This window comes from Diorhabda sublineata, chromosome 8, assembly GCF_026230105.1.
Source record: "Diorhabda sublineata isolate icDioSubl1.1 chromosome 8, icDioSubl1.1, whole genome shotgun sequence".
In the NCBI taxonomy this organism is placed as follows: domain Eukaryota; kingdom Metazoa; phylum Arthropoda; class Insecta; order Coleoptera; family Chrysomelidae; genus Diorhabda; species Diorhabda sublineata.
Window position 1 is genome coordinate 27,148,705 of NC_079481.1, and position 13,569 is coordinate 27,162,273.

At 33.3% G+C, this 13,569-nt stretch overlaps 1 protein-coding gene across 2 annotated transcripts in view; it reads right to left on the reverse strand.

Annotated features, from left to right (window-relative positions):
* LOC130447798 (transcription factor SOX-13) overlaps window positions 1–13,569 on the reverse strand; it is a 228,878-nt gene that overhangs the window by 135,224 nt on the left and 80,085 nt on the right. Inside the window, exons 1-3 of one of the 2 annotated variants that reach the window (XM_056784821.1) lie at window positions 13,221–13,396; window positions 11,583–12,173; window positions 1,113–1,254 (exon numbers count right to left, since the gene is read on the reverse strand). In XM_056784821.1, coding sequence (XP_056640799.1) covers window positions 1,113–1,254; window positions 11,583–12,173; window positions 13,221–13,243 — 756 coding nt within the window. In that variant the 5' untranslated portion in view covers window positions 13,244–13,396. Of the gene's footprint in view, window positions 1–1,112; window positions 1,255–11,582; window positions 12,174–13,220; window positions 13,397–13,569 lie in introns of those variants that run through there. The other variant, XM_056784820.1, reaches the window with a different exon arrangement.

The following is a 13,569-nucleotide window of genomic DNA, read 5'->3' on the forward strand; positions in this document are numbered from 1 at the left end:
AGAAAAACGTTGATCTCGTAATTTAATTTTGATCTGCGGGAGTAAGAAGAAATCATTGAGACCCATCTCATCTTCTGCTATTGTTTTCCCTGATATTTTCGAACCCTTCTGGGAAACAATTCAGAATTGACCGTTGGACGTTGCTCTAATTAAACGGTGACGATATGTCCAGTATTTCCAGAAAAACAAGCGACCATTTGCTTCGTGCGCAAACATTTTTTTTTTGGATTTGGCTTGTCTTGAAAGTCGTTTGTTGTTTAGTTTCAGATTCATATGCATATAGCCATGTTTCGTTGTTTGTCACGATCTCCAAGACGTCTTTTGCAGCATAGCGATAGAATTTTTCCAGCATTGTCAAATTATGTGGTATCCAACGCGAACAAATCATTTTGGCAGCCAAATTTTCATGTAAGTAATATTGGATGCGAGTGAAATTAATCCCCAAGTATGCCTCAATCGGTATGTCACAGACGATTTCACGAAATTCATCCGATTGACCACGATTGAATTTGGAAAACCAGCAAAACATAGTGACTCCAGATAGTGCTTCATCACCAAAAGTCGAATGTCATAAAAATCAATGCACGTGATTTAATTCCATTTTTTGAAAGATGATGTTTCAAATACCTCTAAAGCAATCAAATAGCACGCGCATGAAACACGTTATGAGTACGTTCACCATTAAAAATGTCAATAGCAATGTCAGAATAGACATATTCATATCAGTGTTGCCACACCTTAAAAATTAGGTATCAGCCTTTGCCACTATTTGTTAATGGAAGCTAGAAATTTTGTTTTATTTTATTATTATTATTTCTCAACTATATAGGTTAAGTGAAACTTCAAATTTTTCAACCCAGAGCACATCATTTTTTTCCAATTGCCATAAAAATGCTATTTAAGACTTCAAACAACAATTTACTGTTTACAGATGGAAATTTTTTCAGTTTTCCCCCAATTATACATCTGCAATCCATATTTGGTATACAGTTATTTGTGTGAAAAACGAGTTCAGATAGTATCTTGATTATATAAAAATCGATGTACTAACGGCGAAAACCTTCCTTATCTCTAAAGCACTACCCAACATGGAATTTTTTGAAAAAACTCACCTTAACTGGTTCCTGTTGCTGCTGAAGTAGCTGCTCCCTAACCATCTGTAGTTGAAAAATCAATTCAGACAATTTCCTATCCTTTTCCATAATATTATCCCCAGATAGGGCTTGATGGATGGCTGCAGTTGGCTCCACATCTCTGCAACAAATAAGCGTTGTAAAAATACCAAAGAACAATAATTTATCTAGGAATAGAATAAAATAGAAAAGTGTCGATCAGTAAGTACCTATAGAAATAAGTAAAAAGTAAGTTAAAAAAATGCTGGAAATAAGAAAAAGCATTTATAATTTGGTTGTACAGATCTCTAATTCGCAATCAAAAAACTTCACGCAGAAGCATTTACCATGCTACAGGCGTATGTGGAAGACATACCATGTGTGTCCCAAAAACTGGAATATCTAGAATTTTTATCCGAGAAAGACTGACAAGACATAATTATGTCTGTTACATAAGCAAAGTGGGAATTGGGAATCTAGTGGAGCAATCAAGCTTGTTCTTAACAGTATCGAATGAAATTCCGAGACATTATCTTATATTATTGACTGAAATGTATATGTATTCACTTCAATTCAATTCAAGGAAATGACTTTACTTTTTGTTCCCTTTGGTAGAAATTTGAAATAGACGAGAAGTTTGTACGACATTCTATAGGTTATAAACCGTTCGTATAAAAATGTCAGGAATGTTATCCTCCAACAATAACAAACCGGCATCTGTATACCTCAAGAAACCTTAGACTAAAAATCTCTCTCATCTTCAGTTATCTGAAATGAAATCCCGTGAAAGCTCCGTATTCTTTTCAACAATGTAATTTCTTCTTTTGATCGTTGTGTCACAATCTTAAAAAAAAAAAAAACGTCTCCGCGCTTTCGTTTCGTTTGATCTCTCTACACCAATGACACTGCTTTTAATTTTCTTGTACAATTTAGATATGAAGATAACAAAAATTTTTTTGCAAGTTAGAAACGGTATTTCTATTCATGAGACTGTTTGCGTAGGTAATTCAAATACACAAATCATTGCCACAGTTTTTAATAGGAAATTTTTTTCAAATGTATATGCTTCTTGGATCGAAGACAATAGATGTTAACACATGTCACAAATTCTTGTAAACAATGTGTGAAATTCGAAATGAAAACACTTAACTTTTTAAATAAATAGTAGATGTAGTAATAAAATATTGTCGTTTTTTAAAATTTTTTGAATAACTTCCAATAAAGCAAAAAAACATGAACTAGCGACATATTAAACTGTGCGCAAAAACTACTGCAATCAATTTCGGTAACTTAGTTCAAACACATGGAAAGTGGGTTCTCCTATCGCTCATTTTACTATAAATATGCAACGAAGAAAATTGATACTCTATGTTATCTGAAGAACGACACAATTGTTGAAAACATGCCAAGCAATACAACACGAATATCGGCCACACTAGTTAGACACAAGCAAAAAAATGCAATTTACGTCAAAGCTTGACTTCCAGGCGGAAAAGTGAGTTTTTGTTAACATCATATTATTCCGAAGAACGGCCACACTCGTTGAACAAAAGCACAGCAATGTAATTCACGCCAAAGCTTTACTCCCAAGCGGAAAAGTGATTTTGTATTGACACCCTGTTATTACGAAGAACGGCCATAATCGTTGGACACAAGCAAAACAATCCAATTTACGTCAAAGCTTGACTTCCAAACGGAAAAGTGAGTTTTTATTAACACCATATTACTTCGAAAAACGGCCACACTCGTTGAACAAAAGCACAGCAATGTAATTCATACCAAAGCTTTACTTCCAAGCGATGAAGTGAGTTTTTGACGACCTCCTATTATTTCGAAAAACGGTCACACTCGTTGAACAAAAACACAGCAATGTAATTCATGCCAAAGCTTTACTTCCAAGCGATGAAGTGAGTTTTTGTCGACCTCCTGTTATTTCGAAAACCGGTCACACTCGTTGAACAAAAGCACAGCAATGTAATTCACGCCAAAGCTTTACTTCCAAGCGATGAAGTGAGTTTTTGTCGACCTCCTATTATTTCGAAAAACGGTCACACTCGTTGAACAAAAACACAGCAAAGTAATTCATGCCAAAGCTTTACTTCCAAGCGATGAAGTGAGTTTTTGTCGACCTCCTATTATTTCGAAAAACGGTCACACTCGTTGAACAAAAACACAGCAATGTAATTCATGCCAAAGCTTTACTTCCAAGCGATGAAGTGAGTTTTTGTCGACCTCCTGTTATTTCGAAAACCGGTCACACTCGTTGAACAAAAGCACAGCAATGTAATTCATGCCAAAGCTTTACTTCCAAGCGATGAAGTGAGTTTTTGTCGACCTCCTGTTATTTCGAAAACCGGTCACACTCGTTGAACAAAAGCACAGCAATGTAATTCACGCCAAAGCTTTACTTCCAAGCGATGAAGTGAGTTTTTGTCGACCTCCTATTATTTCGAAAAACGGTCACACTCGTTGAACAAAAACACAGCAATGTAATTCATGCCAAAGCTTTACTTCCAAGCGATGAAGTGAGTTTTTGTCGACCTCCTATTATTTCGAAAAACGGTCACACTCGTTGAACAAAAACACAGCAATGTAATTCATGCCAAAGCTTTACTTCCAAGCGATGAAGTGAGTTTTTGTCGACCTCCTGTTATTTCGAAAACCGGTCACACTCGTTGAACAAAAGCACAGCAATGTAATTCACGCCAAAGCTTTACTTCCAAGCGATGAAGTGAGTTTTTGTCGACCTCCTATTATTTCGAAAAACGGTCACACTCGTTGAACAAAAACACAGCAATGTAATTCATGCCAAAGCTTTACTTCCAAGCGATGAAGTGAGTTTTTGTCGACCTCCTATTATTTCGAAAAACGGTCACACTCGTTGAACAAAAACACAGCAATGTAATTCATGCCAAAGCTTTACTTCCAAGCGATGAAGTGAGTTTTTGTCGACCTCCTATTAATTCGAAGAACAGCCACACTCGTTGAACAAAAGCACAGCAATGTAATTTACGCCAAAGCTTTACTTCCAAGCGGAAAAGTGATTTTGTATTTACACACACTTATTTCGAAGAACGGCCATAATCGTTGGACACAAGCAAAACAATGCAATTTACGTCAAAACCTGACTTACAATCGAAAAAGTTAATTTCTATGTTTGGTGGAATTTTAAAGGAATTCTTTATTGTAATCTCCAGCCAACCAGTTAAGAATACGTCAGTTAGTATGGGAAAATATACCATAATCTATATATTTTTTTTGTTCGTTGCAATTTTTGTTAAAAAATTCAAATAATGTGTTTTTGTAGTTATTTTCAGTTTCTAAGTTTAGGCAGATTTGTAATCCATAGAAGGGGTGCGCTGCAACTCGTTATGATTTATAATCCGTTTAGATAAGGATGCGTCAACTCGGGACGAGGATATCGCCTGGAATTTAGTACCTAACCCATATAACATAATAATGCACACTTGCAATGGGTTAAAATTCTACCACAAATATTGCCACCACTCTTAGGTTAGGTTGCCGTCAAGAGTTGTCTAATATTCATGACAACCACGATCACAAGCTAGCACATTGTAACAGAAGTTAAAATTTTATTGCGGGTATTAAACGCACGATTTGGCGCAAACTCTATAGAAGGCATCTATCAGTTTATCACTTTTGTGAGTGGTTATCTGATTGGTGAGTGACCTCTCAGACTGACCAATGTATTTGTGATCACAATTTAAACAAGGTATTTCTATGTTAGTCAATTCATTGATAAAGTATAAATATATATTAGTACCGAATACGCTTTTCTAAACGTTTATTACTGTTTAAACTGTTATTAGGATGCAATACGTTTTAATCTGTATTAATATCATTAAAATATTCAGTTTTTTACAACGATTTAAATTCACGTCTCTGGTAAATTAAATTTCTTTGATCTCCACCTTTAATGCTAATATGTATGCTTCAATATAATAATTTCACCGGTGTTTTATACTATTTTCAACATGTAAATTTTTTCGATCTACATAAAATTATTGGATCTACTTTGAAAACTTAACGCATGAAGCGTCTACTTTTTACTTTAACTTATCGAGTCATGAGAAGTAGTTTTTGATTAACTATTTTAAATAAATGGTTGTGTTTTGACTTATAACCACTTTTTTTAACAAAAATCCATTCTTTTGTACAACACGAGGGCGAAGGTAATTGATACTGGTGAGAACTTAGACTGAGAAAAAAGAACACGATCAAATTTTGAGACAATCTCTCTAAATATATATGAAGAATTCGGTAAATGTGAACTTATACTCAGATAGCATTGTGGGTCCATGTATTCGCATTATTCCCGCTACTGCAATAAATTATTTCGGCCACTGATTGGAGCGTGCCACTCACTACCACTACGCGTTTTCTATAGTGCCTAATAACGCAAATATAAATTTTATATGAGATTAATTTAATTTCAATAAGTGACTACGTTTCTATCCTTTATGACAAGTATTTAATATCATCATTGTCGGTATATATTTCAGCTGTAACTTTTTGTTTTGTGCAATATTTAGCATACTATTTAGATGAAACTGCGCCTCCTGATTATCGGAATCTTCGGGCTTCTTCAACTTCAGTTAATAATTATTAATAGTCATCTTCGAGAAGAAGTGTAGATCGATCATTAAACCCTACAGTGTTTATTTGAATATTGTTGCCAAATTTCTCATGAGATTTGTTAATTGGCCCAAAATGTATTGTGAGTACTCTGCTCAATAGCCGAAATAATGCGGATGAATTTTTACAAATTTCAATCTGAGTTTACAACGCGTTGTGAGATGTTTGAGATAAACTAATAAAAATATAATATAATATATATAATATAATAATATAATTTATAATTGGATGTGACTTTATTGTTTTTCAAAACATCCTTTATTGAAATCAATATATTTTGGATGCATTTGAACCAATTGTACAAGCATTTTTTCCTTTCCGATTGAGGTACCCAAAAGATGTGATTTAAATTTATTTTGTGTCAAACAAGGAATGTACCGCGGATAACCCATCAATTCGATATTTTGACTGTTCAAAACCGCTTTTATTTAAACTGATGGGTGTGAGCTCGCGTTTTTTTCCAAACAAATGCTGGTGTACAGTTCAGAATTGACCGTTCTAAGCTGCTCTAATTGAACGGTTGATACCTGTGGTTGGTACCATTTGCCTCGAAGTGCTTTATGCGCGAACAATTTTATTAGATATGGCTCATCTTAAAAGACCGAAAATTTTCTGAAACTTTTCGATTATAGATGTCTGTTGAAGACACGCAATTGAAAGTTTTCAGCATTTCTTTGCACCACTAGATACGAGCATTCTTTGGGCGAATGTTAAATTATACGATATCTAACGCGAACAAATCTTTTTGACATCAAAATGTTCAAGAAATATTGAATGTTTGCGAGTGGAACTCAAGCCCAAGTATTCCCCAATCTCACGTTATGTCACATGACGATCTTTCAATATCAGTTTACGCACAGAATCGATGTTATATGGCGATTTTGGTCGACCTTCACGACATTCATCCTTTAGCGACCACAGTGGTTCGAGATGGTGCTTTATCACCAAATGTCGAAGCGAGTTGATCAGCGCACTGCTGTTCAATCACCGTCATAGAAAATTATCACAATTTAATTCCATTTTTGACTAAGATAAATTTTCAAGTATCCGTAAACAACTCGTGTGATAACACGTTCTGAGTACGTTCACTATTAAAAATGTCAAACTTTATATGGCAATATCACATTTGACATATTCACATCAGTGTTGCCATATCTGAAAACATGAGTAGCCCTCGTATACAATAATAATTGAAAAAAACAATTGTAAGTAGGATGAGATCTTCTACGCAGAGCTATAATTAAGTAATGCACTAAATTCATAGACCGTACAACGGTCATTTTTGAGACTCGCTTACGGTTGAGTACATAAGAAACGTTTTAAATGAAATTTTGTCGCAAATTTTATGTTATACGATTGTGAAACTAGATGTTCATATCATTTGAGCAACTTGAGCAAACCAAGATAATCGTAAAAAAATGACCTTGAATAATTTATAATACAGACACGAGATTTTATAGGATTTTCGCGACAAATTTTTCAACATTAATGTTAAAGCTTGGACGCAAATTCATCTTAAGATGTATCATTCCTCTTTTTTTGTGCTAAAATGACAATTTATTATATCCACCTCTTTTATTTAGCTACACAAATCTCTTCAAATAAATATCATATCTTGTACAGTTCCACAGAATTGATCAAAGCATAGATGCTTATCATACAATTTCTTGAGAGGATCATTTTTGATTTTGATAATATCTCGAATTATCTAAGTAACAAACAATTAGCCGAATCCAATACACGTGTTAAAAAACATTTACAATGTCATTAAGAAAATATTATAATATTAGTTGTCGTCGCCTTGACCTTTCGTAGATATAGTGGTTGATGATAAGCCATATAACCTATTTTATTTTCCGTTTTATAATATTCTATAATTTAATCGACACATTCATTAACGTTGCATACTCTAATTAACAATAACAATAAATTATATTATCGTAATTGTATTATCAAGTTGGAAATTGAATGGTTACGTAATTTCTTTAGACACAATAAAACGCCATGTTGTCTATCACAGATTATTTCAGGCAAATGTTCTCATTGGAATATAGTACTAATTAAGTACTGAAAATTAGAGCAAAGGAAAGTAACCTTATGGAACGAAAATCTGAAAAAACATTCTTCCTTCTGCTTTGTTTATATTTGGAAGCTATCAAAAAAGCATTAAATATAAGAGAATATCCAATGAAGGACTAACATCTTACTTGAACTGGAATCAAACGATTTACTAACTCCTAGAGCGACTAATTGACGCCAAAAAGAAGTTTGAGAACAGATACCCAATCTTGACACAAAAATGAGATATAATATAAAGAAAAAATTGCTCTAATATGGTACAGAAATCTCGTAGGGACAAATTGAAGCCGCAATCCAAATCTCCCAGGTATACGACCAGAGGGATTTATCATCACGTGCTTTAGAGCCAAAAAGGTACCAGACAAAATGAGGAATAGAGTGAGATAAAATCATTACTACAGAAAAAAAGAATACCATTGAATAGTATGAAGACGGGTCCAAATTTAAAAGTCCCAACCACATTCGAATTTACATCATTAAGAGGTACGCTCACTTCATAGCAATAAGAAATAAATAAATAGGAAGATAATTATCATATCTAATAAATAGTACATGCCGAAGAAGAAGATAAAAAGACAGTAAAAGGTTTTAGTTCGTCAGCTCCATTAACTAGAACTTAGGATTGTTCCAGAGCACTTTCGGTGACTCTACAAAATGTGCTGTATGAATAGTATATAGATGACATTGAACTTGATTTTCAATTTCAGGATATAACGCCTTCCTTTCGTTTCCTTCGCTACCTCGTCTTTTTCACTAGGTAGTCGACATGGCCCTTGAACATCAATAAATAACCCAGGTCTTAATCGTCGAGATAATTTGTTATTCCTCCAAGTTGTCTTCTTATATCTGTTATTTTTGAAGAGCGCTCCTCAAGTTTATTGTGTATCAGTATGTTTATATCAGTGATCGATTTTTATCCATAGTTTTCTGAAATTTTGCGATATAATCGCCGATTAGGTACTACTGGTAGTAGTGTTGATTGCGTAGATATCGGTCACAGGAAAATTAGCCGTTTAGATGTTGTATATCATAAGGAGGATGAGTACTCTAAGTGGTACTCCTCCGTTCAACTGTTCTAGTTCGTATCTGGTCCTATGGAACCAGATATAGAATATTCTGTTCACCGGATAATTGTTGAGTAACTTCGAGAGGTTCCTGGAAAATCAGGTAACACTGATTCTTATCTGATGTAGTTCCACGTGATATCAGAGTAGTTAGAAGAACGTGGTTTTTTATAAAAAACAAATCCCTCGACGTGCATTAAGGTTTCATAGGAAGTAAATATTAAAAGAAATTGGATTGGATGCAATTATTCTTTCATCGGGGTATTACAATTATGTAAATTTATTATTACGACCAATAAATTATATTTTTTATAATCAATTAGTTGTGTATATATTATTTTATCTGTAGAAACAATTTGTATGAATTGAATGTATAGTATAAAATTTTCTTGTATTATACTTGTTTAACAGATTCTACCAATAAAGGAGGAACGCCTACGAAGCCACAACAAATGTCACAACTCCCAACGCTTTACTACTTTGTAACAATGTAACAGCAACAGTGCCGTACATTGCTTGGGAAAACATTGTTTTACACGTTCATTATTCAATTGAAAAATGAAATTTATTTCGGCACTTACAATATAGCGTCCACTTAAATAAATAAATTCGACCTAATATCAATCTGGACATGAATATCTTCCGTTAAAAGCATCTGATGGGTCAGAAAACAATGTTAGTATTATAACCTCCTACAAAGAGACAGAAAATCATTCTAATATACATTTTAAGGTACCCATCAAGATCATCAAGAGAAACACACACTACCAGAGAGTTCAATTCGCTAGTCATTACATGTACGGTTTCTCTGCCGATTGAACTATATTTTCGAGATATTTTTAATGAGAATACTTGATAATCAATTATTTACTTTTATTTCGTCTCGACAGAGACATCTATTGGTTTGTTAGAAGTACATGTTGCTTCTGCGCAGTGCAATAAGATTGTTCATTAGTCGTTCCATTTCACTGACGGGTATTGAGGTTCCACAAATATTGTTCTAAAGATGAACCAGGATTGCATTTTGGAAGATTTCACTCTTTCAACTTTCGATTCTTCTAGAACAAACGCCGCTGTATAGTTTACGTGACTAATTAATTATTTCTATCAGGTACAGACAAAATTTAGTCAAAAACAGTTTAAAATGCCGTACAAATTTTGTTTGTAGACGACGTAATACTATTAACAAAAAATGAAGTAGCTCAAATGCGTAACAAAGTTCCAGTGGAAAACTTTCTAATAAGTATATTTGTATTTGCCACCTGGGTGGATTTCAGAAAAGAAATTCAGTGCATTACTTCTTAACGGGCACTTAACATATATAAATTCATGCAAAAGAATTCAGAAGGTGATTGATTGTATGAAATTAAGATGGATCTTTCCTAGAACAAAATTTCCTCAGCCCGCCCCTTTTCGAGATATGACCCTTAATAGGTGATGACTTGAATTGAGTTTCAATTTTTTTTATAAAATTTCAGTGAAGCTAGAAATTTGAAATTCTGTAAGGTAGCCCTTACTTAATTTCAATATTAAATAAAATCATAAATTGAAATCCTTGTGTAAATCAAAGATATTTTTTATTGTTAATTTTTTTTCAATTTTCTCCATTTTATGATTTTTTTTAATAAATTCAGTGGAAAACAGTAAATATGTGAAATTTAATACATAATAAATGCTAGAAATAACCACCTCTAGCCAAAATACATGAAATACCGTACATGTTCAAATATTTGAGTATTTCCTATTGTTACTTTTACCCTCGTATTGAATATTGAAAAAGTACCCATGGTTAGTCCTTCACAAGTGTACAAAAATTACAGAATTTCAAGTTTCTAGCATTACTAAAATTTAGGAAACAAAAAAATTTTGTTATAGGAAAGACCCATCATAGTTTCATATGAGCAATCACCTCCTGAATGTTGTCGCATGAATTTAGAAGCACCCTGTATGCGGAAAATATCTATTAGCTAAATTATTTTATCTAGCGGTTTTCAATACCAAACAAATCAGAAATTGTTTGCATTTTTCTCAAATCTTCTGCCTTGAGTGATCAACATTTTCAAGCAAACTTTTGTATTAAATTGACACCTTTGCACACGTTTGTGTGTAAGTACCGAAGTACTGAACTAGTTTCACTAATATAATTTGTTATATTTATGTATGTATTGTGGAAAAATCGAATAACAAAGTGTACTAACTCTAATATACTTTCTAGTTTCCGAATATTTTTGAGTTTATCGGCTCGGAATTGATTAGTTACGATTTTTAGATTTGGTTTCTTTTGAAACACACTAAATTCATCGATTTTAAAAATTAATATTCAAATTGACGCTTGATAGAAATATTATTATTAACCTTGATATTTTTATCAAACATCAGTTTGAATATAGATTTTTAAAATCGATTAATTTAATGTTTCTGAAAATTTAAACTTATTAATTCCCAGACGATAAATACATGAGTTAGTACACTTTGGTGTTGGGTTTTGCCACAATCGTACTACAAAAACGCTCATAATTTAGTTAGCAAAGTCTTCGTTCCAATTCATGTACAGCCCTCCATATCACCTAAATATTTGTAAAGTAGTATCAAATTAATTATTATTGTGGCTGAAACTGTTTTTGATTCTGACTTGTTTAGTTTTAATTATACTTAACAATTAAATACTTACGAATTATTAACAGAATTCGGCGTCGAGCTGGGAGTTGGCCGCTTTTCTTCCCTAATAGTGCTATGATTAATTTTCGACGTCAGCCTCTTCAGAACATCGTCCATAGTTCGTTTCAACGGATGCGAGGAACTATTATTATTAACTAAACTATTGTTATTATTGTTATTATTATAACTGTTTGTTTTAAATTCGGCACTAGGACTACTACACTCCGAAGAATTCCGTCGTCTTTCGTGGTCCGTATGCAACGATAATGCTTGGATGCTACTAGAAACGAATATATGAGGCTCCCCTATTCTTGGAGTTTTGTTAGGAGGAGTTCTGTCTTCTTCCATATCTTCACCTTCGCTAGGTGATACGCTACCTGGTGAAGATGATTCCGATAATTTGTAAAAAGCGTTGGAATTGTGCACCATGGTATTGTTGTCTTCTTCGCAAATATCGCTTAGATTGTTGCTGCTCGTTTCGTCGAGATCGGTCAAGCCTCCTCCTTCACTACCGCTTCCTGTGTGTCCTGGTATCGTAAGATCTGTTGAGTTTGTGCCTTCGTGTAATTTTGTTGGAGGAGATTTTCGCTTTGAAGACATGTTTCTGTAACAAAGAAAATAAAATCATAATCTATTATATTTATTAACTTAACATTAGTTAATATTGGCCGAAAGTATGAAAGTACCTTATACAACATTTACCAGCTTGTTACCCATTATAATATGAAGTTTATTTTTCAGAAATAACAGTTAATTGGAACGCGAGGAAATTTATTTTGAAGTGGGATATTAAAATATAAACAGGTTTTGGTAAATTATAAAATGTTTTATATGTAATTTAGCGACATATGGTATTGTAAATTGTTTACCGTTAGTACTAACATCAAATATATAATTTATAAAAAAAAATTGGTTAACATTTAGATACGAATTATATGATTCAGTTTGATATTCTGGTTTATTACTGACGAAAAAAGATAAAGCTAGCAATATATGTATCACAATCAAAATCTCTCATTTATATAAGAGGGTTAGTTAAAAATGATTGAAAGTTGTGTCCTGAAATAATAATTTTGTATTAAATCCAAATCATATCGTGAATAATTGGGACTATAAATTAGAAAAACTCATTTCTTGGAAAATATAATAACAAACAGAAGAACAATGTATAGATATGGTTCTTCAAAAGGGGTACAATCGATAATTTGGGCGTAGACTTTGATGCCGATTTCTTGAGTTAACAACACAGAGGGAACGAAAGTGAGATCTAACCAAAATATTCCTCCTTAGATAAAAGTATCAACATAAACACCTTTTTCATTTTCAATCGATAGATCTCGCAATTATTTTGATACAAAAAACAACCACAGTTTATTTAGAGTACCATCTATATCCCACAACTCTATATTCTGTGAATCTCATTGATGTTTTTTTGGTAAAAGCATTCTTTTTGAGCAAAATGATCATAAAACACAATTTAAATTTAGCACATTACTTAATACGAGGACCACTTTGATATGACTAGCTTCCAGCTTCAAAGTTAAAGAATCTTCAGTGCATTGAAGTATGTAGTGGTTACTTTGAGAATAACTGAAATCATTTTCCTAACAAGACTTGTTTTATTGAATGTAAATTAAATATAAACCATCACCTATGTAGTTGAGGATTCCACATGCTATATTGGCATTACATCGCTTGTGAATGATAGCAGCCTTTTCGTGTTCTGTGGATTCCACTCCTCTCTATCCTCCACGACTTTTTCTCCAGTTCCTCACCCCCTTACGCTGCAATATCCTGCATTAATTGTCGCTCCCAGAGTGCTTTGGGTCAATCTATGGCTGGCTTCCACTCTATTATTATTCGAATCTCTTCTATGTATATATCCAAACCGTTTAAGCCTTTGGTTATTTATAACCGTCACCATATTTTCATCTTTCTTGATCTTGTAGTTCATGAACCTTCTTAGGTATCCTCCATTGATCTTGACAGATCCCAATATC